Genomic DNA, 22431 nt, shown 5'->3' on the forward strand with positions numbered 1-22431 from the left:
TGAAAATTGTTTGATACATATCAACAAAAGTCACAACATCATGATTTTAATAGTTTTTTTTTTTCAGTTAATTTGAAAATTGTAATGCTAAAATAATCATTCCCACTAATCATATCACATATAGCAATTTCAGCCAAAAAAATCACAATATGACATTTTTACCATATCATGCAGCCCTAGATAAAAGTATAATAAGGACATTGCACCATATCTGTGACCTGAGATACCCCCAGTGCTCTTTGTTTTGTGAATATATTTCTCTGCAGCCTAAGAGAAGAGTAAGCTTTTCCTTCCTTCGAAAAAAAAAGGTGAAAAGATGATGTTTACATAGCACATTTAATCTTCATTCCTTATAATAATAATAATAATAATAATAATAATAATAATAATAATAATAATAATAGTAATCCCTAATGATGACACCTCTGACTAGTGTGCTAAAGACAGTGGATGAATTACATTTTAATTGAGAACAGTCCCTTTCAGTTCCTTTTATGATCAAATCATAAGGGAACTGAAATGGTTCCATCGACATTTACTTCAAACGGTACAGCGTTGTTTTTTTGTTTTGTTTTGTTTTTTTAAAATAAGAGTCGTTTTTTTTTCTTTCCGTAGAGGTCCCAAACGGCTTCCATCTCACATATTTACTCAGTAGCCGTTGACGGCTCTTTAGGTGACGGATCGAGTCGAGTATTACAATTTTCTTTTCCCCTTTTCATTTATTTTTGGGAAAAAAAAGAAAAGGAGTGCAAGTAAGCCGAATACCTTCTTTAACTAATGTAGTGCAACTCATCTCTAACTCTGCTGCAAAGACCTTATGTGTGTTTGACTATGCAGGAGGATAACGTTGCTTAGCTAAGCTAGCTGCCTGGGTCACTTGCTAGAAAGCTACGCGATAGCATAGCTAACCTCATTCTGCGATACAACCTCGAGACAAGTCGGGACAAGACCAGGTCAGTGGCCGGAAAATTTTGCATGTTTTATGCAAACACCGTTTAGTTACATTATATTAAGCAGAAATTATCACCCTAACCACTGGACACAGAGTTAGCTTACTCGACAGAAGATGTTTTGTGGAGGAGCAGTCTTTTTTTTTTGGAAAAGCATAGTGGCTTGGTTGTTGTTGCTAGCTAGCTAGTGTTAGGTGGCTGTCTGGCTCATTAGCCTAGCATGGCTAAGTGGTTAGCCAGCGTTTGTCATATCTTATCAGGATTGCGTTTAGTGGTTTTGTGAATAACCACATATACAGGAATTTTCCGTTTACATTGGCTGCTGAGTTAGTTCGCTACTGAAATGTGTGATAACGTTTGGTGGGAGACTAACGTTACGTAGCTAATGTTAGTGGATAAACGTTAGCGCTGGTCGTTTGCCTGGCTCGTGTGTAGATGGGAACTCCACACCTGCGCAAAATCTCGCGAGAGCGATTGTTTGAAACTAAATCGTTGAATTTCCCTGCTCCTGGGCAAGTGTTTTATGTCCCTAAACCTGAACAGATGTTTATCACAGTATTGTGACATTGTACAACATAAGGAATTTTTCACAGCGTGCACAATTAAAAACGACGCGTACAAATCTCGCCAGAGTTGCTCAAATCAAGGGTTCCCACATAGACACGACTCTTCGCCTGAAATACACTCAGAAGCTTGTCGCTTAGCTTTAGCCAACTTAAAACTGTGTCCGTGTACAACACGTTGACGTTAGGTAAAACTGATATTTGTTGCAGTTGACATTTTTCAAAACAGTGTTACTTGGTCCACATCACCAGTGTCTTAAAATTTTAGCTGTTGGCTGTTGTTAGAGCTAACGGTTATGCTACACAACCGGTCTGTGTTAACGTTAATATGCACCGGGCCTGACTCCACCGCCATTTTGTTTTGTTCTCCTAATAAAATCTTTATTTCTGCGTTATCCTCTGCCTCCCGAGAACGCCCGATTAGCAGCATCGTTTGATGAAAACACCCAGTCGCAGTGTCAGTGTGTGATTCAAAACGTAGGACCCCACAGAGGTGAAAAGCGATAAGCTAAAGTTACCGCAAGGTGTTGAAAATGCATTATGAAACATGAACGCAGTCCCCCTCCCAACGCGAACACTGGGCCCCGTGTTAGCAGCTAACCTTAGCTCGCACTGTAATAAAGATATCTTAAACGTCGGCATATTCAGCGGTTTGTGGAGTATACATTTGATGCGGATTGTGATTGTTGCTGCCGTGGCTATCAGCTGCTTTTGACCAAAGATAACTGTATAGCTAGATGTATCGTTAGCTTTAGCTTTACAAGGCCCCTTTGTGGTATACGTTGCTGCAGTTATGGCTCGGTAGTGTAGCTGCTGGCCCCCGTTAATCCCCATACAACATGTAGTTGACCAGCCATCCCACGACCTAATTTTCTAATCTCATCTGGCTGTTGAGGCACGGTGCAATGCTGCGGCTGCTCTGTAGTCATCCTGCGAAACCGCTTGTTGTTTTCGTGTATTCATTTTCTTCAGCGATGTGTGTATTGCAGACATGGTAGGATTTTTTTTATTGTAAAGATGATAAGGGCGCAGTAGAGGGCTGCTGGCGTTATATTTGAGTCTTTTATTGTTGTTAAGATTGTGCTTTTACTCATTCAGTTTGACTCTGTTGGTTTAAACATAGTTACACCACTGTTGTTCATCATATTGCTGGTATGAGCCGTGTTGCATTCAGGTAGACTTGTTTTTCAGGCATACTGAAGACTGATGGAGCTGCCATGACTTGGGATTCCTTAAATTATTTAACCTTTCAGTTATATACTGGTTAGTCATACATAGAACAATATAACAAAGAGCTGTTGCTTGAGGTCTTTGTTTAGCTGTGGTCATGGACCATTGGCTCACATCATTTCACCACTCGATTCAAAGTAACTGAATGGAATTACTAATGTTACTTGTAGCATAATAATCCAGGAGTATCATCTGCTCTTGGTAATTGTTCCTAATGGAAGTTATGCGGAGTGGGGGCAGCAATTTAACCTGCTGGCTACAGCAGCCAAATCATTCTGAATTGGACAGATGTCAGTGTTGTGTGTTTTATTGATGTGCAGTAAAATGAGTTCAAGCTAAAGGCCTGGCAGTTGCCATGGAGCCAACCCTGTCTCAAGGCAAGGCATAGAAGAATATCATTTATAATGTGTTGCCATAGAAACCATGGTGCAGCTTTTTTCCTTTCTTTTGTACAGTGTTTCCTGTGATGAGGTGTTTAGTCATAGTCACTGTACTAAATATGCTCACATTAAACTGTACTTACGCTGACTCTGCCCTTGCTAAAATTTGTGTAAATATAACATGCCTCTTAAAAGGGATGCCTCAGTTATTCCAGTATTAAACCACCTGTCCCCCTCCCAGAGAACCGAGGCAGAACCTGAATTTATTCAGTGTAATGGTCCACAAATGTTGGTGCAACTGCCACAATATCCTTACACACCACAGTTTTACTTACTCACCACAGGTTTTTGTTGTGTGTCAGTTAGAATTATGCTATGACGGTGGTACAGCCATAGGTAAACGGTACAAGCAATGTGGATGGGATGAATAAAAATGTGTTTGTGTTTGTAACAATAGGTCACCTCAAACAACAAAATTGCTTTTAGGTATTTGTTGACTAAGCTTAACAGAACTGTTTGATTATAAATATATTTATTTGTTTCAGTTTTACATGCTTTGTCATTATTGTAGAATACTTTCATCTCTGTGTTGCAAATGATAAAATTGTGCTCCTCCATATGACGGAGCCCTGTGGACAAGCCTGCTGTGAAGCAACTTTAAATATTATCCTGATCTAAGGGATAAACAAACAAGAACACAACTGACTTGACTAATACCTGCAACACATGCAATTTGTTATGTGAGCACAGATTGCTGATTTTTTGTTGTTGTTGTTGTAAATACTGACCAACTAACCTTACAAGTCAGACCCATTGGCATGGAACACAGATGTATGCTTTGGCTGATATAGAAAATCTTCTGGCAAAAATACATGATTATAAAGTAAGTCAAACATAGAATAGTTTGTTAGAAATGAGAGATGTCTTCTGTTGTAATATTTTCTTGTAGGCCTTTCTCCAGTCACATTACTTTATTTTGATATAGAATCCACATATTGCTTGTTTAAGTTGTTGAACTTATAACATCTTTTTTAAGCTGAATTGTTGTGGTAGAAGGCCATTGACCTGCCAAAATATCTTTCCCAAACCGGATAATAGTAAATGCCACAGCTTGTCTTTAAAATCTACTAAAAATAAGTTTTCAAATGACATTTATTGGACGTTGTGGGCTTATTTGAAGTTCACAATGTATACAAACAATGCATTTGTGTATTTTTAATGACTGCACATGTAATTTACTGGGTACACAAGAGAAAATAAATGTAAAAAAGAAAAGAAAGAAAACAGTACTGCTATCTTGCTTTATTGGGGTATGGATTGATAATTTGTTGAAATGGAGGAATTTTTCTTCTGTCAGACTGAGGACTAAAGTTTTGTAAGAATGCTTCAGGATATGCTGTGTGGATCTTTTTTTTTCTTTTTTTGGCTTATTTCACAGGCTTGGTGTGCCTGTGAAAAGCAAGGCTGCCATACATGCTTTTAAAAATTATTTTTCTCTTTTATGAATATGTTTTCCCCTGCACATTTACGATGGCATGCAATGATTGATTGTATTGTAAAATATATCAGGTCAAACAGAGCTGGCTGTTTTGTGATACTTTTGTTTCTATGGAAAACAAACACTATTTGGTACCACACACATTCGGCAGAGTCACCACTGCTGTTAAATCCCTTATTTGAATCTGTCAGACCACAGCAGATATGTTCAGGGTGTTTTGATTTGTGAGACGGTTTCTGTTTGGCTAGTTGTTTTGAATGCATGCTTGTACAATCAGCACTTTTACTCTCACTTTCTGTGTATACCTGGTGTCAAATCTCTCTCTCCCTTTCTCTTCCAGTCTCAGGGCTCACCATACTCAATGAGCGGACAGCGCAATGTCAGAGCGCTCTGGGCAAACTGCAAAGGGGAAGGAAGGCAAAACCAAGTATGCGTCTCTCAACCTGTTTGATACATACAAAGGAAAGAGCCTTGAAACACAAAAGCCTGTTGGTGAGTATTGTAGTTCTGTTATGTCCAAGCTGTCGTTGTCACAACATACATCCAGTGGACTGGATTGTTTCTTAACTTTCTTCCGTGGGTGTTCATTTTCAAATTCTGCCAGATGGTTTTGTTTTGCAGCTAAGGATGTAAAGATTTATTTTGTAACTGATCTGATCAAGCCTAGACACGGATCTGCTATGTCATAGTTGGATATGCACATTGGTGTTGTGATTAAAAGTGCCTGTCTGTGCTGCGTTGCCTCCTGACACTGACTACTGCAACTTTGATGCATTGGCCTACTGTCTCCCTAATTGCTTTGGTGCTGACTTCCAATACAGAAAGTGGATGATATGCTGCATCTCTCAACTGCCTGCCAACCTGGTTTTGCTGACGCTGTTAATATTATTCAGGGATATTTACTACCTTTGCACCTGTCTCTGAGATTTAAAAAAAAAACACATCCTAATAGTAATTCTTTTTAAAGAAATTTTGCATGTCCTGGAGCGTGAATAGCTCTCAAGCCTCGGCATGTCAGCTGAGCCTTAGAGCCACTGAGCCTGACCTGAGACAGAGGCTTACTTGTGGACGCTGTTTGACTTCTGCGCTGCGTCCCCAGTCTATGTTTTATTCAGAAGCTCCCCCACTAGATCTAAGCAGCTGTCCCCATTTCCTCCTACATAGTGAAGCCATGCACTGCTGTGGTTTCTCTGAGCCTCGAGGAAACAAATAGGGGATTGATATTCAGCATGGCTTCACTTTTCAGAATCAGAAGGCTTTTCCACGCTTCTGTGACCATCCATATCATAATACTTCTCCATCAACCATAGTCAAAGTGGGTTAGCTGAAGGTTTTTAATGACATCTGGGAGCTTTTTTTCCTGATCATCAGAGTGAATTTACCAAACCTCTTTAGCTTTTGTTGTTTGTTCAGGATCCTAATTGTTATATCCAGCAAAGCAAGCAGCAGTTGCCATCCCCTGTCATCATGCTCCTCCTTGCACCCAGTAGATTTAATTGGTCTCAGGTTTCAGTGGTCCATCTGTACTAATGACCTTCTTTTTTTCTACCCCATATCAGTTCCCCCTCGCCATGGCCTGCAGTCTCTTGGTAAAGTTGCCTCCGCACGGCGTATGCCACCCCCTGCCAACCTGCCCAGTCTGAAGGCGGAGAACAAAGGCAACGATCCCAACGTCTCGCTCGTTCCCAAAGACGGCACAGGATGGGCAAGCAAACAGGAACAAGCAGACCCAAAGAGGTAAGTGATCCCCCTTTAGCAGCCAGTCTGTCGCACCAATTTTAGACTTTTATATATTTAGATGACAGTTAATACTTTTATATATTTAAGGGACAGTTAACCCCAAAATCAAAATGCTGTTTTTCCTGTAAGCTGTTGTGCTATTTGTCCATCTAGATGTTTTTTTGAGTTGCTGAATTTTGCAGATTTTGGCCATGGAGATGTCTGCCTTCTCTCAAATATAATCTGTATAATTGATCTTGATTGCACTCTGCATGTGGTGCTCAAAGCGCCAAAAAACTACATCTCAAAACTCAACAGCAATATGTCTTTCCAGAAAGCATGACTCAGTTACTTTAGATAGTACACAAATCTTGTTGTGAGCAGTTTCATGCAAAAACTCCTCTTTCTATTTTCCACCAACTGTATTATTGCACTGAAGAGAACGTGTTTCTACTCACGAACGAGAGATTGTAAAGATTCCTGCATCCTCGTCTGACGCGCTGTAACTTCTCGTCCATGACTAGATGCACATTCCCTTTTGCACAGTGACACAGTTGGTGGTTGTAGTGTGTAGTTTTTCAAATGTATTTTTTAAATGTATTTTTTGAGCACCACAGAGTGCCGCCTACTTCCATTACATTTTAGACATCTCCATAACAGATAACTCAGCAACTTGCATCAAAACAACCAAGACTAGTAAATAGCACTACATGTGATTAGAAGAATGTGTGTTTTTGACTTGAGGGTGAACTGTTCCTTTAAAGTTATACCCGTTTGTGACTTTTTTTCTTTCTCTCAGTACCGATGCATTGTCAGCACCGCAGCCGGAATCGCAGCAGCCTGTGGCTTCAACGACACCTGCAACGACCCGCTCGAGAACCCCGCCAGCTTCAGAGGTACTGACAATCACAGTAACACGAATTTTAACTCATATTCTTAGTTAATAATAGGGATGGGTATCTCTTGGCACCACACACCACACTCTCATTCAGATGGCTTTGATGCGATTATAAAACACTTACTGATGCATCAAATTTTTTTTATTAAATTCAATTAAATTTATTGAATTTTATAGATTTTTTTTTTATCTCTGTTCATGATAGTACTGTGTGACTGCTACACTACTTTTAAACTTTTAAAGCATAGCGTATTTGTAATGATCCATAAATAATCTAGTTAGACACAACTTGCACAGTAGCTCTTTTCCAGGTCCATTTTCTCCTGAACTTCATAGAAGCCCAAATTCTTCCATACACTAGCTTTAACGCCAGGAGGTGCTTATTGGATTGTATCCATCTGCTTACTAAACCTTACCAAAACTCAAGAAGCAGCCTAGTTTAGAATGTAAACAGCACACACGTTTACATCTGTCATATTTCACCATCCAGTTTTTTCAGCTGTAAGAAATGTACAGCTTGGTCTCACAAGGTCATAATGTTGAGAAATGGGTTTTAAATTTCTGGTTATTGACTTTTCTGCATTGATTCATAATCTTATGAGAGAAATGCAATGCATCTAAGAATTGACCCATCCCCCTCTCCTCCCAACCCTACCCCTATCCACTGGTGAACAATATGGAGAGTTATGGATATTTATATCAACCATAGCTGATACATCATATTGTATGTGTCTCTTTGCCAGGCTCTGGCCCCAGCTTCAACCCAGGCCGTAGGGGCAAGGTCCTGGGCACAGGCCAGTGTTACACATGGAACACAAGGGGATGGTGAGTCTTCCTCCTTTTTGTGTATCTCTGAAACATTTCTCTGGAAAAAACTTTTCTTTACATATCTGCTTCTTTCTGGAAAAACCATTCACCCCTTGTCGTCCCTCTCTGCAGGTGGAAAGGGATCAAACCAACCGTCGCCATTCTCTCGCGAGGAATTTCCCACCCTGCAGGCGGCTGGCGACCAGGACAAAGCTGGCAGAGAACAGGGCACTGCAGATCAGTGGTATGGGCCCGGACCAAGCCTCCGCCCCCAGAGTGAGTGATGACCACTTAATCTCCAATAATTGATCAGCCAGTCATTTAATTAAGTCAGTGGTGGTGAGAAAACTTCCCTCATACAATTGTTTAAGTGCTATTTTTTTATGTTGCCATGTGGTTGCCAACACCAAATGTAATTAAAAATAAGAATTTCGCATTTATTTTTGCCATATCAAAGCTTTAATTCATTCATATTGTTAAGGGTTCTTTTTTGAGAGGATGTTTTATCTTTCTTAATTGATGGCTCATAATCTATACTGACTGCTGTGTCCTTCTTTCTGTTCATTTGTGTCTTCAGACGTTACAAGTTGGCGGGATGGTGGGGGCCGAGCCATGGCGCCCACCCTGCCTGGGGAGGGGGCAGTGGAAGGTGGCACTGGTGGGGCTCTGGTGATGGATGGGGCAGCTGGGGTCCCCCCTCCGAACTCTCAGTCCCACGGGCCACCTAGGAACCCTCCCGCAGGCAGCCCCGCCTTGCCCCTGCCCCAGCCCCCTGTGGGGCCTGGGTTCCCCCAATACAGAGGGATCATGCCTCCCTTCGTAAGTTTTCCTCTTGGTTTTCTTTTTTAATTTCAGGCAAATATTGTAGCATTTTGGTGTATATATGCTTTTTTTTAATAGCTACATAGCTGGTGCGTGCTGCATTATCTGGGCCCATTTAAATATTGTAACATTTGTGTGCAGAATTGCCCAGTGCTGTACTTTCTTTTCATAGCATTTTTTATTTTAATGTGCTTCATGTATTCAATGAGGGCTATGCCACCACTACTCTTAAGACAGCTCTCCTGATTATAAAGAATTAGTGTTGACTAAATCATGGATGTTTTATTGAAATTGCAATATGGTCTACTGCAATTTTCAAATTGCAGGAGGAATAAAATTTGTCAAATGTGTGTCAAAATACAATTTTGAATTTAATATCGTCATACTGCAGTGATGTCCATAAGACAACATGTGACATAAGACAACATCTGTTTGGTAAAGACACTGGGAAAAATCACACCATTATCATTTAAATGTTTTTAATGAAGGAGAATAATTATATAAAAATTCAAGATTATCATTCCCCCAATATCACATTTGCAATATCAGATAAAATAATTGCAATTAAATATTTTTTTCTAAATTGTTCAGCCCTACCTGAACCTTATCTCTCTCTGACTTTTTTTTTTTAAAGATGTATCCTCCCTACCTGCCCTTCCCGGCTCACTATGGCCCTCAGGGGCCCTACAGGTACCCGGCACCTGGGGACGGGCCCGCTCCAAGGTATGAAAAATCAGTGGGAAAGGAAGTTTTGTCTTTCTTTATGACAATTTATTCAACTTGAAGGCAGGAGGAAGTAAAGGGACAATTCACCCCTGCAGTGTTGTTTATCCATATAGGTGTTCTTTTTGGGAAACGGGAAACAAGTTTTTGTAATACCAAAGATCTTAAATGTCACCCTGAACTAAGATAAAGTAGGATTTCAGACTGAAGAAGAAAACTCACTCTTGATGGATCACAATCAAACTAAGCTTCAAATTGAGTCTTCAGTTTCCTGCCTTTCATGGCCACGCATTTTTGTCTTAAACAAAGCCCTTAAGACAAACCTCCTCCCTTTTTCAGGTTCTCTCGTGGGCAAGGTGGTCCTGACAACAGGCCTCAGGGCGGCCCACGTGACACAGGTGGAGAGGTGGTGAAACGACCCTCTATCCTAAAGCAGGATGACCTTAAGGAGCTTGACGAGCTGGACCACGACGGAGATGAGGGCTGGGCAGGTAAGATGTTACATTTAGATTGAACAAAAATAAAAATTGTTCCTGCAAAGGAGATATTTTCAGTTTATTTAGAGCATCACTGCAGTGAACTAGCACTGTAGTGACTTTCATTTTTGTTGTTGTTGCACATGGGAGTGTCCCATTAACTTTGACATTAGTATCCTAATGTATTTCATCTTGATTTAGTACTTATGCTACTAAATGATTAAGGAGGTGATGACATCGTGTTAGTGAGCTGTTTCTACATATCATATTTCCTGCTGATGCAAGCAGAGGTGTTCCAGTCACTACACTCTCAGGGGAGGAAGGAAGGGGGAGTGGAGGATTATGAATCGTGTGTAAATGCACTGAATGAATGTTTAGCACAAACATGGTTCTGAGTATTTATATTGTCTTGTTGTTTTGCTTTAACAGGAGCTCATGAGGAGATTGATTACTCCGCCAAGTTGAAGTTCAGTGATGATGAAGGAGATGAAGAGGGGGAAGAGGAGAGAACTGAGAGCAGCAATGACTCGCGGTATGTGACCAAGTACATTCAATGGCTGATAACTTCGAATTATGACAACAGAGTAGAATAAACCTTTTTATTTATTGTCGAGCCAAGGCAGAAAAAAATGTATTTGGTCTCACCCAGGAATGGACTATTTGGGCTGCTGATTTAATTTTTTTGCACATGCAATGGAACATGGGATAAAAGAAGTCTTGTAGTTCTTTACAACATAGTAACATAATTGCATGTAAACACAAAAAACTCAACAAAAAAAAAACTCTCTTGTCCACAGTGAGCAGCAGAGGTCCCAGGATGCTCCACCTGCAACCTCTCGCTCTCGTGCCTCAGACAGCGGCGGAGACACCCGCCATACTCCTCCCTCTAATGCTGACAATGGCCCCCAGCCCCCCTCCAGCAAGCCAGGATGGGCCGAGGAGGGAGGCAGTGGCTGGGGGGGCCAGGGAGCACCATCCAACTACCAGGTAGAAATGCTGAACAGCAGAAACATGGTGTTGCCCTTATGGACCATACTCAAGCTGTGAAAAGATTTAAAGTCCAAATTTACAACACAGGACACTTTGTGCAAACTGTGAAGCAAAGACGTATTTGTGGGCAGAGATGTGTTAGCGTGTGTGTGTGTGTTTGTCAGTGTAGATTATTGTGGTGGACCATGGCTAACTGTGTCTGCCTGTATACAGGGGCGCAGGCCTGGATTGGGTGGTCCCCGGGAGCAGCCCTCCCCCCCACCTGGGCCGCTCCTTGGACAAGGGCCTTACTCCTTTTACCGACAGGTAGACATCCAGACGGGGCCTCATAGACAAATCATTTTTATCATTATCTCATCCACCGCCCACAGTACTTATGGATAATTCATCTTTAGTTTTCAGTTCGCTCTTTTCCTCTTGAGTTTTATTTCAGTTGATGTGATCATTCGTGAAACATTTGTATCAACAAGATTTCAGTGATATTGTCTAGAGAATGGAAATGTGCATAGTAGAGCATTATATATTTTCTAACTCTTCAGGACCGGCCCCACAACCAGGGTGGTGCTCTCGGCCCGGGGAAACCTGGTTCCAGCCAGCATCAGCCAGCAGCAGGAGGCCCTACTCCTCCTCCTCAGCCGGGCCTGCTGGTCCACGGGGCCCAGGGCGATGATGAGGATGAGACTTGGCGTCAGCGCAGGAAGCAATCCTCCACTGAGATCTCTGCTGCGGTGGAGCGAGCCCGTCGCCGCCGTGAGGAAGAAGAACGTAGGATGGAGGAGGAGAGACGTGCAGCCTGCGCAGAGAAGCTGAAGAGACTGGACGAGAAGCAGCAACAGCAGCAGGGCAGCAACTTGGGAGGAGGTGGTAGCAGCAGTAAAACTCCCAGCCTTGATGGAAACTCTACAGCTGCCACAGCAGGCAGCCCCAGTCCATCTATTTCAGCCTCCTCCCCCAATATCAGCCAGCCCCCATCCCCCTGTGTGGACCCAGAGGAGCCTCCAGTGCTGGCTGTCCAGCCAGGGCCCAGTCCTGGAGTCAGTGACCGACAGCGGGCCAGCAGCAACAGCAGCTATGACTCCAGTGCAGGTGAGTTTCTTAGGTACATGTGATCAGTGATGATTGGTCTGAATCATTTGGAACACTGACATGTGTTACAGTTTTCTGATATATTTAAAGGGATCATTTGAAGTGGATATTTTAGCCACTTAAACAAGGATACACTATATTTAGAATATTTTTACCACTGTACCTTGCTGTCAGACAGCCTTTTCTCACGGGAAGCTGCTGCAGACTCCACTGGTAATTTAATTTTACCTTGCAGAACACAGGAGTTGCTGGTCTACCACTGCCTTGATCAGTTAGTTTATTGTTTTTAAAATATCTCAGAAACATAATAATAAGAACAGTTTGGATTCACTGAAGTCATACAATGACATAACAACAGTGTGCGGTCAGGTAAAATGACTGATTTTGCTTATGGAGTTTGCTGCTTTGCGGGGAGAGATATTTGTCTCATAACAGCGGTTTCCTCTTTGCAAAGGCTGTCTGAAGGTAAAGTAAAGCAGTAAGATAAAATAACCTTTGCTGCTGACCCAGGACAGTTCATTGCTTATCTTATGTTCTATTGTTTAGACAGGCTGGTGCCCCTGTCTGCTTCTTCAAAATGGGGGCATATCAACTGTAGCTAATACACTTACTATTCATAAATACCTCATACAACCCCATAATCTGGACTATTCTTTTAATATGGCAGTTGAAATTAAGCTCCCACCTCTTTATTATGGCCCCTGCTTCAACTATGCAACCTGCTGTCTTGGTTCAGATACCCAACAGTGTCCGCAGCCAGCTGTGTCACAGCCACAGCAGCCCATGCTGGACGTACCTCTACCAGGAGAAATTAAGGAAGAACCTGTGGGCAGTACTCACATTCGTGCAGGAAGTGGAGGTGAAAGAGGAGTCGACCCCATTAAGATTGAGAATATCGGAGGGGGAGCAGGTCGTCAAGCTGGTGGTCCTCCTGGCCAGGGTTACTCGAAGTACCAGAAGTCTCTTCCACCTCGATTTCAGAGGCAGCAGCAGGTTAGAATGAGCATTTGTTTGTTGTCTTAAGTTTGTTTTTATGATTGTGGCAGACAAAAATAACTCCCACATTTTCCAAAAGGAGCTACATACTTGGCTAACAATGCTGACATCCCTTTAAAGATATGTCTGATATTTCTGTTCTGAAACATCCTGGGCTCTTTGTTGTCCGTTAATTTCTTTTTAGGAGCAGCTCCTGAAGCAGCAGCAGCAGTGGCAGCAGCAACAACAGCAGCAGCACAGCCAGGCATCACAAAGCCAGCTGTCCCCCCAGCCCCAGGCTCCACAGGGTCCCTCACCAGGTTCAACCCCCCAGCCAGGTCCTGGACCCAAGCAGGGCGGGCAGCTGTACCAACCCAGCAACATGGTTCGACCCCCACCCCTGCCAATGAACTTTGACCCTCGCTGGATGATGATGCCCTACATGGACCCTCGCATGATGCAAGGTCGCCCCCCGCCAATGGACTACTATTCAGCTGGCATGCACCCATCAGGTGAGTGCATGTGACATCATCAGTGAGATAAATCACTTTCATCGCTGAGCGCAGTGGCACGCAGGCTGAAACAGCAACTGGTCACTGTTCATGGCGGCCATATTAACATGAAATAGTAGAGTAAACGTGTTAACAATGATACTAATTAAGATCCCATTCCATTTTGTTCAGCAAAGCCTTGTCAGTGAGCCAACATGCACAACAGCATCACACTTACTTTGTTTGACCTGAATGGAATGGAACCTTAATTAGTGTCATAAATAACACCTGTGTTTTCACAATTATTTCACTATGTTGTTTTGTCAATGTCAGTGTTATGTCAACTGGCTGCTATGAAAATATCTGTTGAGATATTTCTGTTAAAAAAAAAAAAATCTTCACTACCACAGGGCTCATTGGGCGTGAGCGGTCTGATTCAGGTGGATCTGGTTCAGACCCCTTTGACAGGCAGCAACAGCATCCAGGGCACCCTCACCGTGGGACCCCGCCTATGGATCCTAAGCTGGCCTGGGGGCCGGAGGTGTTCCCTGGGGGAGGGGAGGGCCGTGGGCTAGCATCACCCCTCAGGCAGAAGCAGGCAGTGGAAGATGATGATGGAACCAAAGGACCCAGGTATGGATGCACCTGTCAGTTTAAGCGAATTAAAAAATATATTTTTTGAATGCCTAATAAGGATAAGCAATACCAAACTTTTAATTTGAGCATGTTGTGACAATTATATAAATAAAGATTTTTTTTAATGGTTATGTAGTTTTTCAAAATAATGAAACTTAAAAAGATTGGAAAATCACAACACTGGCCATTAATTGCAAATTTATTACAAAAATATGAGTACAAGTAAAAGTAAGTAATGTAAAAATGTTTGTGCTAATAGGTGTTAAAAAAATAAGTCTCTTTTACAGAAATTCTGTAATAAAACCGATGTTATTATTTTTGTTCAGCCTCCATCTAACTTCCAGGGTGTGTTGTTTTTAAATGCTTGAAGAGGTAACTCGAGTTGCTGCTGTGTTTATCTTACTGTATTTTTATCTACGGGTGAAAAATAGCACCAGGTGTCTTCCTTTCTGCCATTTGGCAAACTCTCACACATTTCATGCAGAAGTTTATGACTGTGTTGCTGCACACTCAGTTTTCATGTCTTAGAGGTTTCCAGTAATGCAACACGGTCAGGTAAATTAAAATGCACAAACATTATACAAAAATTCAGAAAACATTTGGAAGTGATGCAGCCACCCACATTGTCTGTTTATAAAATGTCATCAGTAGTTTTGTCAGGGAATTTATACCAAATCTGTAGCTGATGAAAATTGATGTATCGATCCACCTCCAAGTAGCATTTATTTAATAGCTATTCATTTGATTTGTTTTCAATTGTACAGGTGTTAATGATCCTGTGTGCATCTTTTATAATGGGTAATATGTTCCAAATATGTGTATAAACAATTTGTAAGGGGACTTTTTTGTTGTAATACAGTGAATTTAATGGATAATTTAATGGATTTTATTTTATATTTTTCCATCATCTTTATCTTAGGAGCGACACACCTCCACATCGCATGCGAGAGGGTGGATTGGGACCCATCCAGCAGCCGAGCTCCAACTCTGGGACATCCAATCAGACTCCACCTCCAGTTGGCACTCAAGTTGGGGGGCAGGGAGGCAGCCACCACCCTCATCACTACATGGGTGGGCGGGGCAACTACAGCAACTTCCCTGAGCAGGGTGCGAGGATGCTTCCTCACCAGCAGCAGCAGAGGGCGGGCGAGAGGGGAAACCAACCACACAGCTTTGGTCACCAGGATGAAGGGCCTCCCCGAGGATCTCAGCAGGGCCAGATATGGGGAGCCCCACATGCTCACTATGATCGCAACGGGCGAGCTGATCTGCCACCTGAGAGCAACTCTCACCTCCACCACCACCATGGACACCACCCTCAGCAGCCTCACTTCCCTCTCCACCCCCATAAGCCGGAGAATAGCCGTGACAGGGGTGTTGAGGGTCCCACTAAGAAGACAGACTCTTCTCCCCCAATCCACCAACCTTCCCTCTCATCCTCCTGCTCTTCTTCCTCTTCTTCATCTGCCCGGGAAGACGGGAATGTCAAAGGCACCCTGCATCATCAGCCATCCCAGAGAGAGGGTGAAGCAGGCATCGGGCACAGTCTCGGTGAAAGAGGAAGCAGTGGTGGCGCTGGCAGTAGCAGCCATGTGAAGCAGGAGAAAACAGGCCCAGCATACGCTCCCCACTCCTCCATCACCGCCAGCCCTCCACCTTCTCAACATGGAGGTCATAATCAGCCTCAACAGCAACAGCAGCAGCATCCCCATCCTAAATCAAACCAAAGAGGGGGGCGGGAGCACAAGACTGAGACCCAGTGGGGCCCGAGGCCTGGAAGCAGCAACACAGGTGGAGGCTCCTCTCATGGTAGGAGGGCCAACAATGCAGGAGGTGGGAACAACCCCCGCGGGGGGGAAGACTCCTCCAACACTGCATCGGACCACAAACCCTCCAACCAGACAGGAGGCGGTAACACCAACAAGAGGGCCGGCCCCATCAAGAAGCCGGTGCTGAAGGAGATGAAGAGAGATGGTATGGAAGCTGATGGAGGAGAAAAAACAAGTGGAGGCTTTGGGAAAGATAAAGAGCAAGATGGAGGCCAGCCCACCTCCATGAAGCAGGAAGCCTCCGCCAACTCCCAGAGCACATCAGCTCCATCTAAAGATGAGTCAGCGCAGACAGCCAAACCCAGGAATGGAGGAAAAGAGCGATCGGGAGGAGGTGGAGGAGGGTCAGGCCGAGGGCCCAAAGACGTAGACACCACCTCTTCAGGGTTTTCAGGGTCATCCTCCAGGAGGGACAGGGACCGCTCCTTTGAAAGAGGAGGCAGTGCTTCCCACCACCATGGAATCCCTGCCAAAGGCGGCAGAGCCAGTCGAGGACGAGGTGGAGAGTTCTTTGGGCGTGGCCGTGGTTACCGCGGCACCTACACAGCCACTGCTGGGCCTGGCAGTGCCAGTCGAGGCAGAATGGGCGGCAGGAGTGGCAGAGACTACCGCTCATCTGTCGCTGGTGGCCACCACCATGAGTCCAAAGGTGAAGGTGGCAGTGGCAGGCATGGTCAGGATCGGTCCCAGCATAACCCGGCCCGGGCCAGGAACCACAGTGAGACTCGCAGCGAGGGCTCAGAGTATGAGGAGATCCCCAAGAGGAGGAGGGAGAGGGGTTCAGAGACTGGCAGTGAGAGCGGTGCAAGTGATCTCGGCCACTCAGACAAGGATGACAACCAGAAACCAAACGCCAAGAACGGCTCCGATCACGCCAACACCACCGGCACCATGTCATCTGCGCCACCCAGAGGCTCCCAGGCTAGAGTCTTCACCCCCAGGGGTGTGCCTTCCAGGAGGGGCAGGGGTGGAGGCAGTGGAGGAGGAAACATCTACAGGGGTAGCGGCAATGTTGGAGGAGCCCCTGGAGGTCACAGGGTGGGACCCAGCTCCACTTCTCACAGTGGATCCTCCAAGTCCTCTGCCTCCGGCCGGAAGCAGCAAGGCCAGCCTCAAACCTCCGGGCCCAAAGACGGGGGCAGGGGAGGGAACGGAGGAGAGAAAAAAGACAAGATGGCCGATGCAAGTCAAGCTCAGAGTCAGGGGTCTAATCCTGCTCCACCGTCTCTGCCTGCCACAGCTCCTGCTTCTCTAGGCTCCACTGAAAATGGAGGAGTTGTGACGCAGCAAACTTCAACTAACCTGACTTCAAACTCTGGAGGGCCAAACGCACTCCCTCTTCCTGCTAACCGTGGCTTCCCTCCAAGTGGGTTTGAGCGACCGCCTAGACGTCGTCGTCATGGGCGCTCCCAGCATCAGCAGGACAAGCCGCCCCGCTTCCGTAGGCTGAAGGAGCGAGAGAATGCCGCACGTATCAATGGAGGAGTGGGAGTGATCGGAGGAGGGCGGCCCTCCTCTCCCTCCCTGAATTCAGTTCAGGACAGTAATGGAGCCCCCGTCTCCACCCCCATAACGACCAACACCCAGAATGCTAACCACAACACCACAGTAACAACCAACAACAACAACAACAGCAGTGGCCATCTTAGCAACACAAACAGCCATCACCATCACCACTACAACCAGAGCAACGCTGGGCCCACCCACCCACAGCACCACCACAGCCATGGAGCAAAGTCCCCTGACTTCACCAACCAGAACTCTGACCAGGCCAACGAAGAGTGGGAGACCGCCTCTGAGAGCAGCGACTTCACAGAGTTCAGAGACAGGGAAGGAGGCGGAGGAGGAGGAGGGAAGTCGTACTCTTCTCACCATCCCCACCACATGGGAAGGGGAGGAGGTGGCGGTGGAGGTGGAGGCGTGGTTGAGCGCGACATGACAGGAAAAGAGCCCTCGGCAAATAAAAGAAGCTTCTCGAGCCAGCGTCCTGGCATGGAGCGTCAGAACCGCAGGGTCAACACCGGAGGAGCTGGAGGTGGAGGGGGAGGAAGAGGCCCGCGAGGCCCGCCCAGCGGTGGCGGCGGCTCCAGTGGGCCTGGCAACGGAGGTGGCAACCGTGGGGAGAAGCGCGGCAACTGGCCCTCCCCGAAAAATAGGAAGTGATGGAATATTTCCAAACATTTCAGATGAACCCCACCCACGTTAAAACCACCACCCTCTTCCATCTCAATCCCTTTTGATAATTATTTCATGATCTGTTGCATCCCACAACATATTAGTGTATTGTACAGTATATGGAGATGGTATTCACACTCACCACCACGGTCGCCTCTTTCCCTTTCCATCAATCTTACTATCTACCGTCCGTTATTGTAAATTTCTCCGTTTGTTCCGTCTTGCTCTCCGTTCAGTTGTGACCCCTCCCTCCCCCTCCTCACCCCTTTTAACCTCCCCTCAAGAATCTCACCCCCAGTTGGATTTGACAAGCATGTGGTTCTGCAAGCGGAGGTGCACGTGGTTTTGACAGAAGACACTCACACAGAGCTCCACACACATTCGCATATACAAGCACAAATATGACATCTTTACAAAACACACGATGGAACACATGCAGTCGTGAAAATGTGGGATTTAAATTGGCGAAAAAAGTTTGGATTGGGCTAATTTTTATATTTATGTACCTGTGTATGTTTCTACCACACTTTGGCCTTGGGTGGTATTCAGTAGTGCAGTTCTGCATTACTTCCTTCACAACGGGAGAGAGTGCAGCTTCATCTTTTAACGAGAACAATGTAACATAAGATGTTTTGTTTCTCTTTGTGTCTTTTTTTTTTTTTTTTTTTTCTTTTGGCCGTCTTGTCAGTTTAAGATTCAGCCTGTTAGCGGTGTGTGTCTTTTCTTCTAAAAAGCAGGTCATTAAAATACCTTTTTACTAAATTCCCACAATTCCTCCTTCCGCTGACTTTTTGGTCTCCTGCAAAGTATGTCTCTGATTACTGTGATAAGACCCATTGAAGTACTACTGCTCAGCGCTCACCTACACTTGCATTGATTTGTCTTTAAATGGATAGTTCTTATTATTGTCAGTGGGGTTATATGAGGTATTTATTTAGGCAGTGTGTTTCCTACAGTAGATTGCAGGTTAACACACTTCCAGTTTGGAGAATCAGAAAGGGTCATCAGCATGGATGCTAAACAATGTACTGCTGTAGGTGGGGTCAGCAGCCAAAGGTGTTTTAGAGAGCCTTTTCTGACACAAAAAACTGTTGTTATATAAGCTAAACATTCCTCTCTCCAGACCAAACTCAATAGGCAAAATCAGCAGTTTTACCTTGCAGAACGGGTTGCTGATCTACTGCTGCCTTTATCTTTTGAGTTGTTTCTGTCATTGTGTGCCTTTGAAGTTTTAAAGGTATAGTTTGGATTCACCACAGTCACACAATAACACAAACAAACCAGGCAGTGGTAGGTCAGAAACTTGCATGTTCTGCAGGGTAAAACTAATTATTTTGCCTATGGAGTCCGGTTGCTTTGTCAAACAAAGGGTTGTCTGTCGTCGAGGTAAAGTGTTGAAAATAATCTAAATATAGCTGATATTGACTGCTGACCCTGTCCACAGCAGTACATTACTAAGCTTCCTTGCTGGTACTCTTCTCTGCTTCTCCAAACTGGGGTTGCATTGACTGCCATCTACTGTAGGTAATACACTGACAATAGATAAGTACCTCACACAACCCCACTTCAAATAATCCAAACTATCCCTTTGATATCAATGTTTTTGCTGCTTTTTCAGATAGATGGTGTGGTTTAATTTTACCCTCTATATTCTTGACCTCCTCTGAAATTTCATTAGCTATTGTTTGGTCCTTTTTAGAAAATAAGGGCTTCATCAGCCTCATTATAGCATCGTCCTTACCTGCAGAATTCTGCACACAGAATCAGTTATCCTGAGGACAATAGTTTTACTCTCTCATACATGAGTTTTGTTTACCTTATGAAGACTGTATTGATAGCTTGATGGCTTTATTTTAACAACCATTATTTCCTCAGCGGCTTCCATTTTACTATGGAATGAAAACGTAGGTCATGATGGATTAAAAAAAGTTGTTTGACTGATAAAATTGTTTCTGCTTCAATAGGTAATTGAATATGTTCTAATAAGCACTCCTTGTAATATAACAAAAATCCATGGTTGCTGTTTTTTTTTCTTTCCTCCTCCTCCTCTTCTTTGTGTTGTTTTTTTTTTTTTTTTTCTTTTGGGCAAGTTACATGTGATGCAACAGGACAGGTACTCTGTCTGGGCCCAGAGTACAGAGCTAGGCTGAGTATATACTATTACACCTCCCCACCCCCACCCTCCCTCCTCCCCCTCTCTGTGCTCTTGTGGAGACTCCTCACACCAAGAAGGACTTACTGCAACCAAGAGCTCCTTGTCTGAGGAAGTATTTTTCAAAGTGTGTGTTCTCGGTCGGGATGGCTGTTTTCAGTACACGGTGGCAACCAGTAGCCCATGCTAATTGAATTCAGGACAATGCTGAAAAGGGTGACCAAGTGTCACGCCGAATCTTCTACAGTTCACACGGTTTCCAAGATTTCGTGAATAATGCCGACCTGGAGCGTTGAGGAAATATTGGATTGATGTAGGATTTACACTTGTAAACATAGTTTGTATCATACATAAAAAAGACATAAAAATGGCACACAGCTTGAAAAATGACCGGAGACAGTAACAACAACATCCAGTGTGAACTAATTTGTACATCTGCATCACTTCTGTCACTGCTGTAAGTTGGGGTTTTGTTTGTTTACTGACAACAGTTTTGAAGATCGTCTCTGGGATGTCGTGAGTAGGGCATTTGATGATTTTGTGTATGTGCGTGTGTGCGTGCTTGTGTGTATGTGTGTAGCAGCATGTGTGCGTTTTCTGGTGTCTGGTGTAATAACTCGGGGAAGGGGTGGGGACCAGAGGGTTTAACATTTAATGGCAAGCACTTTCTGCCTTGTTTGCCCACACTTGATTTAACCAATATTATTAAGACAATTCTACTGTTTGTTTGTTTTTTTTTCTTAAATACATCCACATATATACATTCAGCTGTGTGTATATGTTCATCATCCAAATGAAGAACATGCAGTGGAGAACTTCACCAGTTTTTTTTTTTTCTTGTGTAATTTAAGCATACATTCTTCTGCAGGCAAGTGAAGTTGGGACATATTTTATTTTTCACTGACTTCTAAGCATGAACACACACCCATGGGTGCAGCTTGCCTTGCCTGTTACTGGTTTATACATTGATAGCTGTACACTTAACACTGGCTCAAAGAGTCCTTCATCCCTCCTTAACTCCTAATGTTGATGTGCTCATTATTTTATGTACCCATGTTAAAAAGAAAACAAAACGTAGTGTATTCCAGAAAAATTACTCAAAGATTGTACTATGTTTCCAGCATTACCAAGGTACCTGGAGTGGTTCAAACTGTTTTTAGCATTTATGGTTTTATTATTAATGAAACCATAATATACACACATGTATGTATATTGGTATGTATCTAAGTTTTGTCTACCCCAACTTACATTCCCACAAACAAAATGTTGCCATTTTTAGTTCAAGGGAGCAATGTACAAGCAGAGAAGTGTCTTATTATAATAAAGTTATACAGAGAAGGCAAAGTTAAATAAACTACTTTTGATTTAATGGAAAACCCAATCGCTTGTCTCATTCTTCTCAGGCAAACGAAGATGGTGGAAGCAAGATAGAAGACCTGTTTCACTGCATATGTTTTGACATGAAAAGCAGATGTGATGGCACACTTAAATGCAACACAGCTGTAACTAATGTTATTAGTTTAACCTGTGTGTGACAAAATGTTCTCCATCTTTGTCTGAACTTTCATTTTGCAAATAAGTGCCATTCTATAGACATTCAAGTTATGTAGGGGATAATATACAGTGAGCAGCTCATTATAGCAAAATAAATCCTGACAGGGTGATGCAGAGGGTTTGAATCATCCTGAGGTGGTTTATTTTGCAGTAATGACCTGCTCACTGTACATGATCCTTCCTATTACATGGTTGCTTGCAAAAAACAGTTATTCAACACTAAACATTAATTTTAAAATGGTTTTATTTATTTTTTTGCTTCTCCAGAGTCTATGATGAGTACTGTATCCATAGCCACGGTGTTATGCAGAAGTAATAGAATGCAAGCCTTTGACAAAGTCATGTAATAAAATTCTTTACATATTATTATAAGTTATTAGAATTAAAGGTTATCACACACCACATTACAAACACAGGGTTTCCACAGGTCCTTAAAGAGTCTAAAATGCAATCATTTGAATTTTAAGCCTCAAAATG

At 43.6% G+C, this 22431-nt stretch overlaps 1 protein-coding gene across 3 annotated transcripts; it reads left to right on the top strand.

The window, feature by feature from the left end:
- Positions 1-566: 566 nt before the first annotated feature.
- On the top strand, positions 567-21776 carry prrc2a (proline-rich coiled-coil 2A). Of its 3 annotated transcripts, XM_084738350.1 has the most exons (17): positions 810-953; positions 4962-5113; positions 6181-6358; positions 7140-7236; positions 7982-8063; positions 8178-8321; positions 8623-8864; positions 9502-9590; positions 9930-10081; positions 10496-10598; positions 10864-11053; positions 11270-11362; positions 11596-12142; positions 12879-13135; positions 13323-13629; positions 14019-14241; positions 15164-21776. In XM_084738350.1, exons 2-17 carry the CDS (start codon positions 4999-5001, stop codon positions 18234-18236), a joined length of 5892 nt encoding a protein of 1963 aa, XP_084594476.1. In that variant the 5' UTR covers positions 810-953; positions 4962-4998; the 3' UTR covers positions 18237-21776. The 3 variants fall into 3 exon arrangements, with proteins under 3 accessions (XP_084594475.1, XP_084594476.1, XP_084594474.1); XM_084738349.1 differs by lacking the exons at positions 810-953; positions 11270-11362 and adding an exon at positions 567-752; XM_084738348.1 differs by lacking the exon at positions 11270-11362 and having other exon boundaries at positions 811-953.
- The last annotated feature ends 655 nt before the right edge of the window (positions 21777-22431 follow it).

Source organism: Lutjanus erythropterus, chromosome 16 (genome assembly GCF_056507025.1).
Source record: "Lutjanus erythropterus isolate fLutEry1 chromosome 16, fLutEry1.hap2, whole genome shotgun sequence".
NCBI lineage: Eukaryota > Metazoa > Chordata > Actinopteri > Lutjaniformes > Lutjanidae > Lutjanus > Lutjanus erythropterus.